Consider the following 20,314-nt stretch of genomic DNA (forward strand, 5'->3'; position numbering starts at 1 on the left):
CCAAATAGTGGCCCGCGCCAAGAACGGTAGAAATGGGCAACGGAGATGCGCCATGGGCCAGGAGTGCTGTATCGCCGCACAGCTCTCTGATGGAGGAAGCCACCAACCTCCTCAAGGAAATCTGCCTGGAGGGAGGCTAGTGGCACCATCATTAGCTGCTGGGCATGGTCGAGCAGAACATTGTGGCTATCGTGACCCACAGGCAACCCTACGACCTCGACAGCAGGTGATTCAAGCTTCCTCTCCTCCTCCTCCTTCATGGTGTGAAACGTTTGAGCCTTTTGGGGCGAGCCAACACCTGAGGCGAAAAAAGCAGCCCTTCTCCCCATGACTTTCCGGTCTGGAGTCCACCAAATGGCATTCCGATCATTCTTGGCTACATAGGTAGCCTGGTGAAGTGATTTGGGTGAGGGGTTTTTGTTGAGGAGGGAGCTGGCCTCTTGGTCTGGGCTCAACACACGACCCGCGCAGGCGTAAACTGCCATCTCAGTCTTCGGGGCGGATTGGGGGATCGATTGAAACCCGCAGGGGGGCGATCGAGGCCAGAGAATTAGGAGGAGGGGCGTTCCTCTGGCGGCGTTACTCCTTCTTCCTGATTCATCTCGCATTTGGGATCCTTGTCTCGCTCTCGAGCATTCGCCTTCACTGCAACATCTTTCGCATGCAATCAGCGCAACCGGCGAAGAAGCCTCCAATGTCGCATATCTTTGGGCGTAAACATAAGGATGAGGCACGTACCTACTCTCCGGCAAGCAACAGCGTTGTTGAACTGTCGTTTGCTAATTGCCTTTGCGTTCAGGAGGATCGTACCCTCGCACCACGCATAAGTAGCGCCTCCGATCTGGACAGGACATCGAAGCAAAGGGAGTATGGTCGTCGGCCTGCTTCCGACGAGCTCCTCATCTCCTCGATTAAGGACGTTCCGACGGGTTCGCATCAGAGAAAGCTAGACAGAAAGGCCAGAAGAGCGCAAGCGAAAGCCATTTCCAGAGCCCATCGCCGAGAAGAGAGGTGCGCCCATCTTCATAACAGATTTACCACGTGACGGGCAAGAAGGCGTGCCTCGCCTGTGCACGTGTTTAACGCGCGCTTCAACGTTCCGACCTCAGGGCGAAGCTAAAGGCTGAGGCCGAAGCTCGAGGAGAGAAATACGAGGAGGAGGAAGAGGAAGAAGAGGAGGAAGAGGAAGAAGAGGACGATGACGACGATGAGGAAGAGGAAGAGGGAGCCAGCAGCGTAGCGCTGCATGGTGGGTCCAGTTCAGGCTTTCCGCGCCTGAGCGATGCTGACAGCGAACAGGTACTCTCGCTCGTGAAAGCTCCTTCCCCTCCCCTCCCCCCCTGCTCACTGCGGTCGTTCTTGCACTCCGTGCAGGCGGGGAGCAGGTCGGTTGAAAACGCTGAGAGCGGCGAGAGGGACCTGACCAAGTCCGCGCCCGATCTTACTGAGAAAGTCAGTAGTGGCGGCCTGGGCGATGGGCGTCACAAACACCGTCATCACCACCAACACCACCAGGGCAGGTAAGGAATCTCTTTCTCCCTCGTAGCTGCGGGATCACTCCTACTCGCTCGAGCGTGTGCGTTACTGCGTTGGTGTATGCTGACACTCTGTCTTCACCACCCGGGGACGCGTACTATGTGGCTAGACGCAATTCCGCGGGTCCCAAGAGCCGCTCCTCTGCTCGAAAAGGCGGAGAAGAGCCGCGCTCGACGACGTTCATGAGCAAGGTGCTCGACAAGTTCAAGAAAAAGGATAAGGCCGTCAAGCAGGGGGGAGCGCCAGCTGGTGAAAAGGAGGCCGACGCGGAAGATGTCGAGCCTAGGAGGCACCTGCCTCCCGTCTACCTCACCTGCGCCGACGTACATCCACCACCTGTGGCGCGGCAGCGTCAGCCTTCTCACCTGAATGCACTTATGGTTGTGTTCAGGATTTGCCCAAGGATATGAGGAAATCATTGAAAGGTGCCCACTTCTATCCGTCTATGCGTACACCCAGCAGCTCGAACCGCTAACGTGGCCTTTTTCGTACGCGCAGCCTCGAAGCTTACCGAAGCCGAGATCCAGAATAACTTCGTAATTTTGCTGCATTGCTTCCACTTCCTCACCAAGAGATCGTTTGTCTACACGCCCAGCCCGGAGGCGGAGCCCATCAACATTGGGCGAACGAAGAACAAGGACAGGACCAAGGACAGGCGGGACACCATTCCTTCCTCGGGTACGGCATGTGCGCGTCTTCGTGCAGCTCTTTATTGGTGTAATAGCGCTGACCCAACTCGGATTCCATGCGTGCAGAGGCACTTCTGACTGACGGAATTGTCAAGAAGGACGTTAAAGTGCAGGAGGTGGTTGGTGAAGGGTACGTTCCCCCGACCCACGTTGCCCCATCCCTTTCCACGCGAGGCTGACAACCTATGTGTCTTCGCAGTGGATTTGGCCGCGTTTACATGGCTAAGAACTTGAAGGGGAAGGTACATCACTTTCTTTTGCATCATGCGAGTGCAAGTCTCAATCAAACCTCTGTTCGCCGCTATAGGGTCGGGTTGCGGTGAAGAAGATGAAGCACGTGAATCCACGCGATCAGTTCCGCAATCTGAGCGAAGTTCACTTCCTCAAGAGGGTGGACCACCCCAACATCGTGCGATTTATCTCGGCCTACACCACTCTGGACGAGCTCTGGATCGTCACCGAGTTCATGGAGGGCGGCACACTCTCGCAGGTTCGATACCTTCCATCGCTGCGACACGCACACTGTACAGCAGACGTTGCAGTGCAACCACAAGAGAGAGAGAGAGAGAAAGTAACCAATCACCACTCTACAGGCGATCAAAGGCTTCGAATTCCAGGAAAAGCAGATAGCGTTTGTGGCCAAGGAGGTATGTATCGACATAGTCGCTGTCGACGCGTCCCTTGTACTTAACACTCTCTCGTTCTCTCGTTCCTCCATGTTGTCGCTGCTGCTGCACATGCCTAGATGCTCCAAGGGATCTTCTACCTGCATCAGAACAAGCTCATTCACCGGGATTTGAAGGTACTCTCCACCCTTATCGCAAAGCCACGAACGAAGAAGTTGCAACGTAACTGGTTTGTCTTCTTTCTTTCCTCCCTTGCAGAGCGCGAACATCATGATGACCACGCAGGGCGACGTTAAGCTCAGTGCGTATCTCTGTCTCCCTGCCGGGCTTGAGGAAGAATGCTTACCTTTCGTCGGTTCGTGCGTCACACAGTCGATTTTGGTCTGTGCCTGGACTACGCGGTGCAGGGTGACAAGCGGTGTCACATGGTGGGCAGTCCCTTCTGGATGCCACCGGAGATGATCAAGAGGCAGCAGTACAGCTACCCCGTCGACATCTGGTCCTTTGCCATTTGCCTTCTTGAGCTGGCGAATGGACAGCCTCCAAACAGGAAGTCCTCCCTCAAGGTACCTTGGCCCGCAACCGCCCATGACGTGGGGTGTGCACGAGGCGTGGTCGATTCGCACGACTCCCACACGACGCTCTGACACTCGAGGGAGTGTGGCCTAATCCGTGCGGGGGGTTCGCGGTGTTGCGTAGGCGATGTTCACGGCGGGAACCGAGGGCTACCCCAAGCCGTTCAAGAACCCCGCACAGTGGACGAGGGACTTTAAGGACTTCATGAGTCGGTGTCTCCAATCCGATCCCGAGGAGCGTGCAACTGCGGAAGAGCTACTTCAGGTATCCCCATGCCCGTGGCGACTGGCCTGTTATGTGTCACCAGTTTCTTGCTCCTTTTGTGCACGTACGTTGCTTGAGCCCTTTTCCGCTTGTTCTCATCTCTTCTTCTTCGCCTTCTTCCTCTTTCCCTCTCACAGCACCCATTTTTGGCCAAAGCCGACACGAGGAAGGGCATGAAGAAGATTTTGTCACACATCTTCTTGCAGAATACCATGGAGATGATGAACCTTGGCGGTATCTAGATGCTGCCGTCCAGGGCCACGTCTTCCATGACACAGATATATATCAGCCACACTATTTGTATTACCACACTCCGCAACTGTCCTCCCTTCTCTCATTCTCTCATCATTCTTTCATTCTCCTTTCTGTTGTGTCTCTCTCGACGTTCTCTTCCTTTAGCACAGCCGTAGTATATATTACCATTTATCATCGCATGTATTACTAGTAATTCTATCATCGGACCCTTTCATCTGTCACGCCGCTGTGCTCCTTGAACTCCACACGGTGATTCCTTTGTGCCACACCACAGTTGTGAGGTAGCGCATGTGACCATTTCCCGATGTACCAGAGAAGAAAGAAGCTGCCACCGGCCGTCTCTCAGTCCATTTTGGCTTCCAAAGTGGCTGAATGTTGCAAGGCGTGGAGGTCGCCCACCGCCACCGGTGCCACGGATGATCGCCTAATGGTAACGCATCGCGGTGACAAGCGGTCGCCTGGGTGTTCGCAGCCAAGGCAGTGAGCAGGAGTGGTGGAAGCTCGGTCAAGGGGACGGGTCCCAGAGTACAAAAGATCCGCGTGCCGTCACGTGCAGTGCTCCACCAATGCCCATGGGTTCGTCTTCCTGCCCCTTGTCTGCTACTGGCGTCTCAGGTTGGGATGGCGATGCGGGAGGGGGGGTGTAAGCCAAAAAGCCCCGTTCTTTTTCTCGGCCATCTGTCGCTTTCGTTCTTCGCCTCTCACAACACCACAACAAATCTCGCGTTCACGCCCAAGGTCTGAACTTCAACTTTCTGCTGTCCAGACAGAACACTTCGCCTCACACCAGCTCAACAAGTCGCTCTCCCTTAGCTCCTCTCCTCCACCAGTGTCACTTCGTCACTTCCCCGAGAACATCAACATTACACCAAGGACTTCTGTCCTCTCACCCACCTCACCAGCACGATTCCATCTACCTTCTTCCATCTACCTGCCCTCAAGCGTACAAGCCCACGACCGCCCAGCGGGCTCAGTTACGTCCTCGCCAACCACACACTGCCAGCCGACGCGAGTCGAGGCCCGACATGCAGACATTCGTGCAGCTACCGCCCCTCAACTTCCCGCCCCTGACGCCCTTCCTCGGCCTGGCCGCTTCTACCACAGCCACCAGCTTCGTGAGCCCGCCGAGTCCCTTCGTGTGGTCGCCTACCACTTCCCCCGCCCGAGCACCCACGAGCCAGGTCCACAACAACCACCACAACCACCGCCAAGTCCCTCAGCACCACCTCCTCCACCAGTCGCCCTCTCTGTCCAGCCCCGCTGGTAGCCCACGACTCAACGAGCCTACTTCGACGCCCAGGCCGACGACACACGCTCGGTCGCTGCCCCCGCTTCGACCCCTACTCTGGTCAGGCAGCGCTGGCGCCGCCCACGGCCTGTTCTCCTTCCCCGTCCAGCCGATGCCAGCCTTGCCCGGCTGGGGCACCACTCGGTCGCTCCCGGCCTCGCCCACCTCGACTCCTCCGCAGTCGCCCACGTCCGAGGAGCGTCGCCTACGGCTGGGCACGAAGCGGAAGCGCGCCATGTCGGTCCCCCCGACCGGGGAGCAGCGCGCTCTTCTGCAGGCCCGACCCGGCCAGGGTGAGATGGTCGCCAAGAGCGAGGTCACCTTCCCCCAAGGCACGCAGGTGGCCAAGTGGAAGCTCAACGGACCGCGCTATAAGCGATGCAAGGTCACGGTACGATGTCTTGGCCCACCACTTCTGGCGCAAGCAGGTTGCCAGGTGTGGCCAGGTAAGCTGATTTCGCCACTTTTGCAGGACGCCAATGGCGACGATCAGTGGAAGAGATGCCAGCACTGCGGCACCGACTCAACGCCCGAGTGGCGCAACGGCCCGCTCGGCAAGGGCACCCTGTGCAATGCGTACGCACTCTCACCTCGGGTGAGGGTTCACTAGGGCCAGGCTCGAAGTGTTGACGCTGACGACTTCTTGTTGTTTCCCATAACAGGTGCGGGCTGAGATATCGGAGCAAGCAGAGGGAACAGACGTCACGGGGCCAGAGTGGCAATGTGCCTGTGAGTTTGTTGCTCAACCCCGAGTCAAACAAGAAGGGACGCGCCAACATCAGCAACCCCATGATCTGGGAGACCAAGCTTTCGTCATCGCCTGCCCAGCCGGGCATACCTCAACGCCTACAACACCCCGTGTGATGAACCGAGCGGGCACAGCAAGCGAACTGGGAGTAGCAGTGTGTTACAAATTTGATATTTTAAGGCAAGTTACAGACGAACGCCACAGTAAGGTCTTCCTTGCACCTGATGGGGTAATAGGTAATCCTGATTGGTGTAATAGCCGGGAAATCTTGGTCGGTTAGCGATTCAAAACCTGAGCTTGAACCCGGTTGGCTGGTGACCGTAGGGATCGATGCCCAGCCGGCGTGCGCGAGTCGCTCAGGTGGGCGCCAAGTTTGCACAGAGGTGTGTTGTCTGTCCGCGGACCTTGTATGCAGACCTCAGCCCGATTCTGTTAGCGCAGAATAGCTCGCGTTACCCCAGCGGGAGGTGTATGCGGGCGCTTGTCGCTCTGTTTTCGAGTTCTGTTCGGTTGGAGATGTGAACAGCAACGGACAGTTCACAGAGTCTGGCATTGAAAGAAAAGTAGAGTTTGTGGCGCCTGGGTGGGTCAAGCCGAAGTGGTTGGTATGTACACATCTGTGTTTTTAGTTTTTTATTGATGGGCAGGTGTTTTGATTTCGGCAGAACGGCCTTGTGTTTCGGAGCGGGTCTACTCAGATAATCTTTAGTAGAAGTAGCCGAGGACCTTACCACCACAACCCTTGCGCCTAGCCTCCTCGTGATCCATGATGCCGGACGAGGTGGTGAGGACAATGAAACCGAACTGACGCGAGGGCAGGAGATCGGTGATCCACTGCTCGATGTGCTTGAGCTTAATGTCGAAGCGGGGGCTGATCACGCCGCACTTGTTGATGCGACCAATGAGGTCAACAACGATCTTGCCGCTGCGGTGGTCGTCGACGATCTCGAACTCACCAATGTAACCTACGCAAGAAGAGACATTTGAGTCGGATTAATCTTTCGGAGGGAGGACAGACATGTTGGCGATTGCGAACGAAGGTAAGAAGAGGTACCGTGCTTAAGCATGACGGTGAGGAACTTGACGATGACCTTGGAGCTAGGCCTGATGAGGACCTGACGCTTGCCCCTCTTCTCGGCATTGCAGATGCTCTTGAGGCAGTCGTTCAAAACACTGATGCGCACCATTTTCAAGGATACTACGGAAGTGGAGACAAGGTCCAATAGAAGAGAAAGAGAAATGGGGAGGAGGCGGGGGGAAGAGGGGTGAGTAACAGCACTGAGTGGTGTACTTTCCCTCCCCTAATCACTTTTTGTTTGGAATACTGCTCGAGAGCAGGTCCTACATCTCTCCGAGAAGCGAAGAGATGCGAAGCGATCTCAAGATGTGTGTGCAAAAGCTGACGGAAGGGTCCACGTACGGTGGTGATGGGGATGAGGGTGAGAAGAGGAAGAAGAAAGACAAAGCACCACCCGTTTCCCGTAATAACCCACCACCGGCATTTCATTCCACAAAATATCCGGGCACGAAACCAACAGTAAAAAAGAATTAAAAGAGAATATCGAAGTCAAACAATTTTATGCCCGCGTGGCCTTATGGAAGACAGGTGGCGGGTGGCGTTGTTGTGGGAAGACTGGGTGAAGTCGCTCGACGAGCTGCGCGGTGCTGCCAGCGAGGGCAAACTGGGCGCCCCAGAGTGCAAGAATCCATTCTTCATTTTTCTGCAAGGGTGCGAGGTACGCCCCATGCCCACCATGGACATAGCATGCAGCCTAGACGGTACTCCTTGTGACGGTAATGGTGGTGCACTTGGGGCAGGCAATACTTCATGGCGGGGAGGTGCGAAGCAAGCTGGGCGACACGCCCACGAAGATGGAGAACCTTCGGCCCAAGGTCGTGCAGCGACCGCGCTACATTGAGAGGGCCATCGACCTACTCCTCGCAGTCCTTCGGCAGCCAGGTGAGCACACACGAGCCATGCACCTTTGCGAGAGGCAATGGCCGAGGCTCACTGGTCTTTACTATGTGGTCAGTCGACGGAGAAGGAGGCATGTCCCAGGAGAGCCTGGCACGAGCCGGGAGCATGCTGGTGCAGATGTATGGGCAGTCGCAGTTGCCCACGTTCCTCCCCTTGGCGTACTACTACGGCCATTGCTTCTCGCCTCTGGTACACCACCGCGATATCTCCATATGAAGGGCGCCACACACTTTCCCACTGCTCACACCCTGCTCTCGGCGGGGCTGAACCAGAGCCATTTTGTCGGCCACTGTGGGACAGCGGTGAGCGATTCAACGAAGGCGTCCATGTGCAAGGTCCTTCACAGCTTGGACGACATGCGCGTGGCCAGCGAGGAGCGACTCAAGAAGGTTCGGATGCACTTGGCCCAGACGCACAGATACACGTCACGCAGGCTAACTTCACCTCTGGGGCCAGGATGCCGCCTTATCAGCGGCATTCCCAGTCGCCATGAAGATGCGAGTCGACCTACTGGCGATCGCTCTTCCGTTTGCGCGCAGCGGAGCCGAGGTTCGTAAATTGGCACGCACGCACGCACGCACGCACGCACGCACGCACGCACGCACGCACGCACGCACGCACGCACGCACGCACGCACAGAAGCAGTTTGACCAAGTGGCCGTGCTGTGTGCTTCTTAGGAAGTGATGACCACTGAAGAGGGCTTGGTATTGGACTGCATCCAAATGATCCCGCATCAATGGATAAGCAGTGAGGAAGCATGTGTTGAGCTCATTCAACTCTTTCAGGTGCCCTTCCTCCCAGCAACAATCTACAAATCGCCTTTTGTCAGTGCTTGCAATGTAACTCACGCCAACTCGTGGGGGCATGCAGGCGATGAGCGCGATTGACGTGGGCTACACGGATGGCGAGGACGGCGAGGACGATCTCTTTGCGTTCTTCACCTCGTGTCTGAACGCAGTGTTAACGTTCATCGACCGTTTCTGGACCGATTACGAGGAGCTTGCTGAAGGTACCTTACCTTGCACAGCACATGGTCGATCGGTGCTTAACCTTTGCTGATGCGAGCCTCTTCTTCGAATGTGTTCGCGTGTGCTGACACCCAGAAAGCGAGCAAGAGAGAAGCGAGGTCGAATCCGAGCTGTTTTTGAAGCTGCTGGAGCTGACCCGGGTGCTCGTGGCCTACAACCACAACCAATCACGCAGGCAGGTGCGCTCTCCCATTCTCATTCGAGCCCTCTCCTCCCTTCCTGCTGTGCACATACTCATCACACGTCCCTGTCATTCCTGCCAGGTGCTGTTGCTTCTCAACGCCACACTGCAGCAGGTGGTCGACTCAGGGATGCGTCTTTTCCGTGGCGGAAGCGCGTCTGACCCAAAGCCGGGCCGCGTCGTCTCCATCGCCAATCTCCTACGCGTCATCTCGCTCATCCCGACCGCCATCGAGAGCGACACCACAGTTTGTGTCCCCCCCCCAAACCTTTCCCTGGTCACGCTGCCCGCTGACGTCGTGGCGTGTTTGGTGCCCAGTTCGAGTCATTGGTGGCGACTGTCCTACCCGGGGCGTTCGACATCGTGCTGGGCTACTTCTCCAAGTACAGTGACGATTACGGGACGGGGGACGAGCGAGACGAACGCAACGCGGCGCGCGACTCTCTGCTGGGTCGGACGCTGGACTACGCCTGTGCGGCCGTATCGCGCCCGCGGCACAGCGATAGGCTGCTTAACGACACCCTACGCTCTATCTGTCGCGTGGCCGAGTCGTGTCTCCCGCCAGCGCACTGTCTTGTGACGGACCTGAGCGTCGGCAGCGGTGAAACAGGCGACCTTCCGCCGATCGACCGACCATCGACGCCAACTCAAAGAATGAAGGCGAAGGCGAAGGCGAAGCGCATAGACGAAGACGAGACAACGACGCGGCGTCATCTGCGGAGAAATTGCGATGAATTGCTGCAGCGCCTGCTCGAGCTGGGCCTGCTCTTCCTGCGGCAGACGTCCGAGATCGACCTCGTCGACTACCTCATCGGCACCTCGTTGCCCATCACCCTGCGGAGCATCCTTACCTGGAATGGTCATGCCAACACACCCGGCTCAGAGGTCAGCTTGAGTCGGCGCAACAACCTACTCGGCCTGTTGAACAAGGTGCGCGCCTGGAGACCCGCCGCGCTTGAACGACACACGCGCTGGCTCAACGCTTCAAACTCAACAGATGCTGGGGCTTGCATTGGCCGCGGTCAGCACCGGCGCTAGCAAGATGACGATTTTCCACCTGTACCTCCCCACTGCCGTCAACGCTATGCGCGAAATGCAGGAACAAGGTGCGCCCTGACTCGCCGACACGCCACTCGCCGCTTACACACTTGCCTTCCCTTGACGCTGCGCAGTGCAACTGTCGTTCGATGAGTGTCTGGAGCAGGCCGCACTCTGTTTCGACCAACTCGCCGCTCTTGCCCGTAAGCGTTCCAGCATTACCCTGGTACGCGAACTCTCTTTCACCTCTGGGGTCGCTTGATGCTCACTTCACGAGGGGGGTGACGACGCAGGTGCTCACTCACGGCATCCCGACGCTGAGCAGACTCCGTCCTTCGTCCATCAACCAGTTCCGTATACTGTGGAGGCATCTGTTGCACACCTTCCACGTTCAGCGCAACTTTGGTTTGATATCACCTCGTTCTTAGCAATCTCCAGCGATGTGGCGTGCTCTTACCTCCCTACCACACCACCGCACCACACACCACCAGGACTGCTGCTCCACCTGCACGAGGCCTACGAGTTCTTCCTCGCCCATTTCGTCGCCAACGCGGAGGATGAGCAGCGCGTCAACCGCCTTTTTTCCCGACTCATCTCCACAGGTGGGCTGTGTGTGTGTGTGTGTGTGTGTGTGTGTGTGTGTGTGTGTGTGTGTGTGTGTGTGTGTGTTGTGGCACTGACGTGATGGCCCAGGCAGCAGGGACGATGTCAAGACTCTGTGTCTCGTGTGCCAGCCGGCGCTGCTGGATGACATATTCGTGCCCCTGCGCGCCCTCCTCCTGTCACACGGCGACCCGCCCGCTCACGAGAAGATCCGGGGTGACTCTGACCACCAGACGCAGCCGCGGTTGACATTCGACGGCGCCAGCGCCAGCGAAACCGGAGACGAGATGGCGCTCGTGCGGCATTATCTGGAATCCCAGCAGCAGCAGTTGGGGGCCGCCGGGTCCCCACCGCACGACGAACCGGCGCAACTCCACGAGTTCGCCGAGCTCCTGCAGATTACCAAGCTAGCCATGCAGCTCATCAGGGTATGTATGGCACCTTATTACCGAACGTGCCCTACCTTACGACCGACATCCGTGATTGCTGTGCGTACCTTTTCCTAGGAAGCGCCGCCACCGGCCGCGGTTGAAGACAATGCGCCGCCGGCGCCTGCGGGCGACGCCCATAACGAGGCGCAGCAGCCCCAAGGCCCGGACGGCGATGCCGACGTGCAGGAGGAGCGGGAGCAGGCGCGTCGCCAACAGCGCGAGGCCGAGCGGCTCGCGCGCATCGAGGAGGACCGCCTCGTGCGCGAGGGCGCCACCGTGCTGGTGTCTCACATCCTGCGCAGCGCCCGCGCGGGCCACGGCCCTGCTGCAGGCCGCTGGCGCAAGGACGCCGCCGACGAGCTGTCGCGGGTCTCCCTCTTCAAGATCCTCTACGCCCCCGAGCTGGCCGACTTTGCCCGCAGCCGACGGGCGCCTGCCCAGGCCACGAGCGGCGGAGGCCCAGACAAAGGGGGCCGCGACGACGACATCGAGCGGGTCTTTGCGGTGTTTCGCTCCAAGTTCCCCGAGGAGGTGGCGGCGCAGCAGTCGGTCATGGGCACGCTCACGTCGCTCTCCACGCGCGTGGAGACAATTCGCGCCCAGCGGCCCAAGTACGGCCACGTGGCCGACAAAGCGATCGAATGTCTGAACGAACTGCTGGCTCCTCCCACCGACGAAGAGCGGATCGTGGCCGACCTCGAGGAACTCGACGCAGGTACCGAACACACCACGCACGCACGCACGCACACACGCACCAATACGCGCATTCATGGTGGTATGCCGTTAGCCAGCAGATTTGAGCAGCAACGGCAGCGACTGGAGCGCTACGTGTGGGGGATGGAGGCCAACGCGGAGGAGCGGGAGCGACTGGTGGAGGCCGGCTACTCGGCGGACCTGTGGGACTGGAACGCCGACATCGCCATCGAGGTGGAGACGCAGGAGGCCGCCGCCTGGCGCCTGCGCCTCGACCAGGCCTACACCGCGCGGCTGCTCGAGTGCTACCGCGAGTACGTAGGCATCCTGCGCGATCTCCACATCACCGAGATCACCATCCACGACGCCTCCGTGCCCATCGGTTCGTTCGTAGTCTCCACCTCCCTCACCACCACCCTTTCGGTGCGCCACATTAACGCGCGTGTTCGTGTCGTGTTGTGTGTCGTGTCATGTATCGTGCGTGTCGTTACAGATCAGGTGTTTGTGGAGGGACTACCGTTGGAGGAATTGAAGGGCAGGCGCACTCTGGCGATCCAGCACATGCACCGACGCGTGACGGCCGCACCTGCGACAGCGCAGCTGGGCGGTGGCCCCGCGGCTCTCTCGCCCGAGGAAAAGGCGGGGTTCGCGGCCCGCAAGTGCGACCTGCTCGGCCGCGAGGAGGCACTGGAGAAGGAGTGGGCTCGCGAGAGGCAGAAGAAAGAAAACCCCAAGAAGGCCACCAAGAAAGCTCAACGTACGCGCGTGTCGTGTCGTAGTGCTGCGTGCCGTGTCGTGTCCTCTCGTGTCGTGTGTCGTGTCGCGCGCAATTGAAAGTTGTCTTTTTTTAAATAGGAGGCAAGGACAGCGGAGACGAGGGCGGGCGGAAGCGATTCCTGGTGCGCCTGCACACGAGCTATTTGTCGACGCTGTCGACGTGCGGGGGCCAGATCACGGGCTGCTACGCGCCGAACGGAGTCCACGCCGAGAAGCCGATCGAGAACGCGCTCAAGGCCAATGTGGCTATGCTCTCCCTGCACCAAGCCACCGAAGATTCCACCGCCACGCAGGGCGCAGGTAACGACCACCACGGGCAGCATCGCATCGCACCGCACAACTCACTCACGCAACACACGACACACGACACACGACACACGACACACGACACACGACACACGACACACGACACACGACACACGACACACGACACACGACACACCGTGGGAGCAGACGCAAAGGGCAAAACAAAAGCCGACGAGCAACCAAGGACATGGGGTCCTGAAATCGAGAGCGTGGAGGTGCTCTACGCTGATCAGGGGGTACTCCCTCCCACCTTCGGTCCACCTTCGGTCCACCAAAGACACGCCTTCACACTGAGCGGTTGCCGTGTGTCGTGTGTCGTGTGCCGTGTGCCGTGTGCCGTGTGCCGTGTGCCGTGTGTCGTGTGCCGTGTGCCGTGTGCCGTAGCTCTATCTGTACAAGTCGTATGCGAGCAACCACGGTGAAGATACGTCGCTGGTGTGGGCCACCTTCCTCCGACGGCTTGTGGAAAGCCATCTCGTGCCGGCCGTGATCGTGCCCGCCGGCCACCCCGATGCGCGCACCTTCTCGTTGCTCTCCTCTTCCATTCCCACCCACTACACTCCTTCCCTGATCACCTATAGGCACGCCTTGTGTGTCGTTGTGTGATGTGTGCGTGAGTGTGTGTGTGTGCGTGCGTGCGATTTCTCACAATCCGCTGTGTGGCTGCAGAGACAATTTCTTTATCGATTCGGGGGTCGAGAGCTACTATGACAGCAAGCCGGACAAGATCAAGGTCGGCGACCTCCTTCTCACGACCGACAACGTTCACCTCTTTGAAGTCCCGCTCGCTACGTTCGTTCTCGACCTCCTCATCTCGACTTCACTCGACTTACGTGCATTAAACGCACGCGCACCACCGCACACACGGTGCAGGGGCCAGGACGATGGGTCGAACTCGACCCTGTTGCGGAGTAGCAGCGAGCTGAAAGCCAAGAACGAGGGGCACCGGCCGGCGAGGGAATCGCAGAAGGACTTGGTGGGCACCATCGTCACCAACGCCATGCAGGTGAGTTCTCATTTTTACGATCGCTCTACGTGGGCATGCCCGGTGGTCGTGTGCGTGTGCGTGTGCGTGTGCGTGTGCGATTTGTGACGCGTGTGTGCATGAAGGGCCTCCGGACCGACCAAGAGTTGCGGATGGCGGGAGTGGATGCCAACATATTCGGTCGGCACGTGGGACTGTACGTGAGCACGTTCCTGGAGACGCTCGAGCGGAAGCGTTCAATCTTGAGCCTCGGGTTCGACCTCAACCTCTGGAACGCCCGCGCCCTCAAACGTACAATCCCCATTCGCTTCAGCCAAGCGCGTGTCGTGTCGTGTCGTGCGTGTCGTGTGTCGTGTGTGCGGTTTTTGCACACTGGCGTTGGCTCACCATCATCTGCGCACGCACCCGCAGGGAAGAAGGGCAAGCGCACCGAGGCCAAGCTGATCACCGAGGCCGAGAAGGAGACGATCATCGGACATGTGGCTGAGGTTCATTCAACCCCCCCCCCGAGAATTTAGGTCCGATCGCTCGGTCGATTGATCAGCGGCCTGACGGTGCGGAGCCGCAGGTGATCGACGAGGAGATCAGGGCAGCCTATCGCGTGGACCTGGCGACGCTACTGCGCGAGAATCGGGTCCAATTCTTCGAGCTCAAGGCCCACCTGGAGAACGTGCGGCGCACCTGTCCGCTTCCCCGCGAAGGAGTCATCGCTCGCACGCTCGAGGCCATGCGGTACGTTTAGCGCTCGACACACGCACGATCGCATTCATTCCTTATATCTTTTCCCCCTCCAGATCCCAGCTTAGTCAGCAGTATGAGATGGTGCAGATAGCAGACCTGGACCGAACCTCCCAAGAGCAGCTCATGCGGTACACGACACGACACGACACGACACGACACGACACGACACGACACGACCAACGACACGACACGACCAACGACACGACACGACACGACACGACCAACGACACGACACGACACGCGCACCAACCCGCCCCTTCCCCGAGCGGGCATAAATGCTGATGGCGCCCGGGCCAGGTGGATCTTCCGGAACGAGGACCGGGTGTGGCGCGATAGAGGCGGACGGCCCGGCGAGGAGACGCTCCACCAGTTCCTATCCTTGCTCTCCGGCGATGAGTGCGCATCTCCCCGCACCGTGTACCGCCGCCGCCGCCGCGAGCTTCACTCACACACGACCGCACGTCGCACACGGCGCACGCACCACCGCACACAACGCGCACCACCGCACACGACACAGCGGACGGGCATACCCTGGCCTCGTGGTGCTGGGGCGGAGGAGACGGGCAGGCGAAGGAGACGCGGGTGGTCGGAGGCTCAACGTGCAGGAGGTGCCCATCGTGGCCTACTGCGTCGGTGAATACGTTACCCCGCACACCTACGAAATCATCACTGGTACACTGCCCCGCCTGAAGAAGTTCGAAACTTTCAGCCAACAGCGGCGCTGACGTCCGCACACGCACGAACGACGACACGACACGCATCGACACCTCCGCGACGCACAAGCTTGGGTGGATGATGGGTACCGTGGTATGAACATTGCGAGCGCGCTGTACCTGGAGACGGCGCGCAGTCTCCATGCGCGGAATGCGACCTGCAAGAGGCGGTGCGGGTGTCGGCAGGTGGTGTGCGATGTGCTCGAGGGCTCGCTCGAGCGGATCGTGGTGGCGTCGCCGCTGCTGGCCTTCCTCTGGTGGACGGGCGTCGGTGGGCGCATCGTCGAGAAGCGCCACGCGTCCTACACCGCTGAGACCGACTCGGGCAAGCGCGAGCAGTTTGAGCGGTAGCCTCTCCACCTCCGGCCTCTCTTTCCGCCACACCTACTTGACACCGCACGACACGCACGGCTCGCGACACACAACACACACATACGGCGAGCAGGTTGGTGATCGGGTTGCCGGTGCTCATCAACGGCTGTCGTCTCTATCGCTTCTACGAGGCCGCGAGCCACACGCTCGGGGGGCTCGTCGCGCCTGCCGTGCTCTGGTACCAGTGTGCACGGACCACAGTGGGGCTTCTGCGCGACTCACCTCGTGCCGCGCCCCATGACCGTCAGGTTCAGGAGAGCAGGGCGAGGCACTGCTGATGACGGCACCACCAGCGCTGCGGCGTCGGTGTCGGTGCTGGACGAACTTGCCCGCGCGCAGGAGGCGAAGAGCACAACTACTACGCTGGCATTGAGAGGCGCTCTGGAGGCCGGCCACACGGCTGCGGTGTCGTGGCCGTACCTGTGGCCACAGCGCCTCCCAAGGCGGCCTTTCGGCACTCTGTGCGTGGGTCTCATGCGCTTTGCCCTGACCACACGGAGCCCTCTGCGGGCTGGCGCCCAGCCTGACGTGTGATGTACACATAAACCACTTTCTTCAACAGTCGACCTACAAAACAATGTTTTCTTTTATCTCTCCACTCCTTTACACACCATCAACCTCTTTGAACAAGACCTGGTCCAGTGTACCCAGCTCTTCCATGTACTGGACCTCGTCGTACCCCTACCGCGCATCGAATAAGTCGGGATGATTAAAACACTACAAGGAGAGAGCGATAGACGTACCCCAACGAAGCGGTCGTCAACAAAGAGTTGCGGCAAGGAGGCCTTGCCGCTCTTGGCCTGCATCTCGGCCTTACGCATTTGGTCGAGGCACACGTCGAAGTCGTCGAACGTCACATTTTTGGACTCGAGCAGAAATCGAAGCGACTGTTGGTCCTTCTTCACCTTCAGCTGGCACGTGGCCGAGCTGTAATAGTATTCGATCTTGGCCTGCTGCAGCTGAACGCTCTCATCTCCTCCACTCATCTTGATTTCTCTCTCGCGCTCTTCGTCCCGTTGGCGCGAACGTCTTGTTTGCGACTACCCGTATTTCTCTTCTTTTCTTTTTGTCTTTCAACAGAAAAAACAATAAATTAACTTTTAAGGCGCAGCCGAAAGGCGGATGGCCTGGTCGATGGAGTGGTGGCCCACGCTGGTCCGGTGGATGTCAAAGGCCACAGCGCCCACGCCCAGCCGCTGCCCCATCTCGTGTGCCAGGGTTCTAGACAAAGGTCGACGGAGCAGTTGTGTCAGTAAGGGTTCATGTGCGGGATTGTGGTCGTGGTGGTGCAGCTTCGGTACCGGATGTAAGTGCCGGACGTGACTTCGGCACGCATCTGATATAGCGTGACTGTCGATTGCTCCCTTATGCGGTGATGGTCCACCCATCAGCATTACAACATTTTAAATAGAATATTAACATAGAAAATACAAAAAACATGGCTGAGGCCGGCATGATGAGCGGTACCCCGCAGGCGGCTGGAAGTAGTGGTCGTCCCAGCTCTGGAGGATCTGCGGCTGGCGGAAGTCGCCCTTCACTCGTCCAATCTTCGTCCAGATCTCTTTTCTATCCAGACGCACATTGTGCACCGTCGTGTGCGGGTCGTGTGAGTCTCACATGTGTCGCGCATTCTTGCATTCTTGGCGGGAGACATCAGGGTCAGCGCGTGTACCGAAGTTCGTCTCGGCTGAGCGAGTGGGTGGAAAGGAGCTCGAGCGTCCGGATCTCCACTTCCACGCGCGGAATCAACGGCAGTATCTCCCGCATCTTCTCCGGACCCTGCGCGAGTGATCACCATCAAATAACAATCATCTATTCATACTTGCCACAACCACTTGAGTTCCTCACACCGCGGCGTGCGTACCTGCCTGGCCCAGTGAAAGAGCGGCTTGCCCTTGACGCGCGCCGATGAGAAGGGCGGGTAGGCCTAGATCCGCCATTCGAGACACAACACATCGAGCCATGCATCACCAACATGAGAAGCAACAAAAAAGGCAAGGAGGGTAAAGGAGGTAGAGGCAGTGGACCTGGCTTCGTTTGCCGACGAAAAAGGGCATGACGGCTTTCACCACCTCTTCGTCAATCTCTCTTGCACCCGGACCCTCTTCTGCTTCGTCTTCTGTCTCGAGCCGAGTGCCGTCATCTGACGGCGCATAACGTCTCTGCTTCTTCTTGTTGGTGTGCTCATCATCAACCGCGGTCTCCTCCTCCTCTCGTTCCTCTTTCTCACCACCGTCGTCGACCTGCTCGAGCTCTCGCCGCTTCCGCTTGGCTTCACTCTCGCACTCACCGTTTCGCTCCCCGCCACCTCCATCGTCGCTGCTGCTCTGTGCAGCCCTGGCACCCTGCGTCGCCGTCGTAGTCGCTCGGCACCTCCGCGGCTGCACAAGGCCCATCACGTCGTAGGTGTCCGTCTCCACCCCAAACAGCACCTACGCCAATTATATTTTAATAATTTATGCAAATAATATATTGCATAAACAAATAAGAATAAAAAAGAAATAATAGTAAATCACCTGAAATTCGTAGATCTTCGATTCTCCCTCGATCTCCTTCTGGAGGCTGAGGGGGGCGCCGTGGGGGCCGGCCAAGCAGACGAGGAGGCCCCGAGCCAGCGGGTCCAACCGGCCGGCGTAGCCCATCTTCAGGTCTGCCGAGAACTCTTGCGGTCGCTCTCGCCGCAGCTGCTCAATAGCAGCAAGCGGAGTCATCCCCGGTGGCTTGTCCACCAGCACCACCCGCACCCCTTTCGCTTCTTCTTGCTCCATCCTGCGCAATAAATAAATAAATAAATAATACAGACATTGGCTTTGTGCGCAGGAATTTATGGATTGATTACATCTAAAACAGGGGTTGCAGCGCAATGTAAGAGAGGTGTGGCGGAAGGGCGATAGCTCCCTCCACCGGGCAAGTAGAAGAAGGAAGAGAAGAGAGATGGTGATCATCTAGAAGAAGGCAAGGAAGGAGGTGAGGCGGGTGGCGCCGGAGGTGGCGGTCTCCACGCTCCACAGGGTGTCGTAGGTGATAGAGCTGGTGGCGTAGAACTGCATGTTGGTATCGATGCCCGAGTCGGTGTTGGACGACTTCACTGTAACAGGCGACTGTAATAGAAAGAGCGACAGGACGGTAAGGCCAAGAACGAAGAAAGAGCGAAAGCTACAATCGGGGGGAGCAAGCGTACGGAGTCATAGGGAGCGGGGATGGCGGCGGTGGGGGCGAAGGTCCACGAGGCACCGTTGAAAAGGAAGAGCTCACTACCGCTCATTGAGCCGCCGGCGCTGGGGGTCTCGATGCTGGTGCGGACGACCAGGGTGTTGTCGTAGCTGTCGAAGGGCCAGTCGAGGATGGTGTAGGTGATGGCCAGCTTGCCAGTGTCAACCGCGAACTTCCTGCTGCCCAGCTTCACGTAGCCCTCCTCCTGGAAGACCGAGACCTTGATCGACAAGCTCAGCACCCTGTAATTGAAGGTCCCAGGTCAGCCATTGTCGGCTCGGAATTTGAACAGGTTGGTGTAGTTGAGGAGGAAGGTCGTACGAGGTGGCGTTGGCGGAGGAGCCGTCCATGGGGATGTCCATGAAGATGGTGGCGGTGGAGGCCTTGATGCCCTGGTAGGTCTCGTCGATGGGGTCGGTGGCCAGGAAGGTCTCCCGGATGAAGCTTGACACGCTCTTCACGGCGGCTGTAAGGACATGCCAATTAGTATCAACTGAAGTTGATCAAGCTGCAACCAAACAGCGATGATTGTGGGCAAGTACTGTTCTTGGCCATTTCGGTCATGAGCTTGGTCTGGAGGACGAAGGTCTTGGTATCGTTGCCGTTGGACTCGGAGATGGTGATTTTGCCGCCGGCGGGGGTGAGGGTGGAGGTGAGCAGGCCGTTGGTGAGGATGACGTCCGCCGCCATCGCCGCCTGGAGCAGGGCAACCAGGGCCACGAGGCTCAGGAGAACAGTGCTGATGTTCAACTTCATGGTGTGAGAAGCGTCGACGAAAAGAATGTAGTGGCTTTTAGTGTGTAGTGTATGGCTTGCCGATTCTTTTCGCAGTGATCAGTCGCTCTTGTGGGCAGATGATTGTTTGTTTGACGAAGTGGTAAGCCGGGGCAGTGCCTCGGTTTTGTACCGGCCTCCTGTGCGTCGACACAAATTCTGTGATAGGTCGAATAAAGTGTTCCGTTTCTGATTCGCAGCTGATTTCTCTCGTTTTTCGCACTCTGCGGGTACACCCACGACCTCACGCTGACCGCCCAAGTGTTCACTTCCTCCTGGTTTTCTTCACCTCCACGGCGTCAAGAAGGAACAAAGTAACGAACCACTCCAACGCGATACTGGTCGAAAGCCCAGCGAAGCCCGGCCGAAACGAAGCACTCTCCCGGCCTGAGCGCGCGTGTGTGCGCGTGCGATCTCAGTTCCCAGACCGCGCACATAGAGTGCCAGAACGTAGCGAAAAAAATGGAGTTCGTTTGTAGGTGATACACTTGTTGACGA

The 20,314-nt window shown here is 58.4% G+C and overlaps 6 protein-coding genes and 1 pseudogene across 6 annotated transcripts; 3 read left to right on the plus strand and 4 right to left on the minus strand.

The window, feature by feature from the left end:
• Nucleotides 1-1,282: 1,282 nt before the first annotated feature.
• On the plus strand, nt 1,283-3,933 carry ACA1_065700 (serine/threonine kinase; the record flags this gene model as incomplete). The annotated part of the gene is made up of 14 exons (XM_004339716.1): nt 1,283-1,299; nt 1,386-1,520; nt 1,646-1,859; nt 1,928-1,961; nt 2,035-2,214; nt 2,292-2,355; nt 2,425-2,467; nt 2,533-2,715; nt 2,819-2,872; nt 2,971-3,027; nt 3,110-3,152; nt 3,224-3,417; nt 3,551-3,691; nt 3,829-3,933. The coding sequence occupies 14 exons, from the start codon at nt 1,283-1,285 to the stop codon at nt 3,931-3,933; spliced, it is 1,464 nt and encodes a 487-aa protein (XP_004339764.1).
• Nucleotides 3,934-4,971: 1,038 nt separating this feature from the next.
• On the plus strand, nt 4,972-6,098 carry ACA1_065710 (GATA zinc finger domain containing protein; the record flags this gene model as incomplete). Its single annotated transcript, XM_004339717.1, has 3 exons — nt 4,972-5,625; nt 5,707-5,810; nt 5,897-6,098. 3 exons carry the CDS (start codon nt 4,972-4,974, stop codon nt 6,096-6,098), a joined length of 960 nt encoding a protein of 319 aa, XP_004339765.1.
• Nucleotides 6,099-6,687: 589 nt separating this feature from the next.
• On the minus strand, nt 6,688-7,169 carry ACA1_065720 (ribosomal protein S8, putative; the record flags this gene model as incomplete). Its single annotated transcript, XM_004339718.1, has 2 exons — nt 6,688-6,947; nt 7,037-7,169. 2 exons carry the CDS (start codon nt 7,167-7,169, stop codon nt 6,688-6,690), a joined length of 393 nt encoding a protein of 130 aa, XP_004339766.1.
• Nucleotides 7,170-7,854: 685 nt separating this feature from the next.
• Nucleotides 7,855-16,363, plus strand: ACA1_065730 (annotated as a pseudogene).
• Nucleotides 16,364-16,432: 69 nt separating this feature from the next.
• Nucleotides 16,433-16,815, minus strand: ACA1_065740 (glutaredoxin, putative; the record flags this gene model as incomplete). The annotated part of the gene is made up of 2 exons (XM_004339719.1): nt 16,433-16,510; nt 16,573-16,815. 2 exons carry the CDS (start codon nt 16,813-16,815, stop codon nt 16,433-16,435), a joined length of 321 nt encoding a protein of 106 aa, XP_004339767.1.
• A 114-nt stretch (nt 16,816-16,929) lies between these two features.
• On the minus strand, nt 16,930-18,597 carry ACA1_065750 (uncharacterized protein; the record flags this gene model as incomplete). The annotated part of the gene is made up of 6 exons (XM_004339720.1): nt 16,930-17,050; nt 17,297-17,395; nt 17,502-17,608; nt 17,694-17,756; nt 17,857-18,261; nt 18,346-18,597. The coding sequence occupies 6 exons, from the start codon at nt 18,595-18,597 to the stop codon at nt 16,930-16,932; spliced, it is 1,047 nt and encodes a 348-aa protein (XP_004339768.1).
• A 177-nt stretch (nt 18,598-18,774) lies between these two features.
• ACA1_065760 (uncharacterized protein) lies at nt 18,775-19,798 on the minus strand (the record flags this gene model as incomplete). The annotated part of the gene is made up of 4 exons (XM_004339721.1): nt 18,775-18,930; nt 19,011-19,284; nt 19,364-19,508; nt 19,585-19,798. 4 exons carry the CDS (start codon nt 19,796-19,798, stop codon nt 18,775-18,777), a joined length of 789 nt encoding a protein of 262 aa, XP_004339769.1.
• Nucleotides 19,799-20,314: the final 516 nt, after the last annotated feature.

Source organism: Acanthamoeba castellanii (genome assembly GCF_000313135.1).
Source record: "Acanthamoeba castellanii str. Neff unplaced genomic scaffold scf7180000084599, whole genome shotgun sequence".
NCBI classification, from domain to species: Eukaryota; Discosea; order Longamoebia; family Acanthamoebidae; genus Acanthamoeba; species Acanthamoeba castellanii.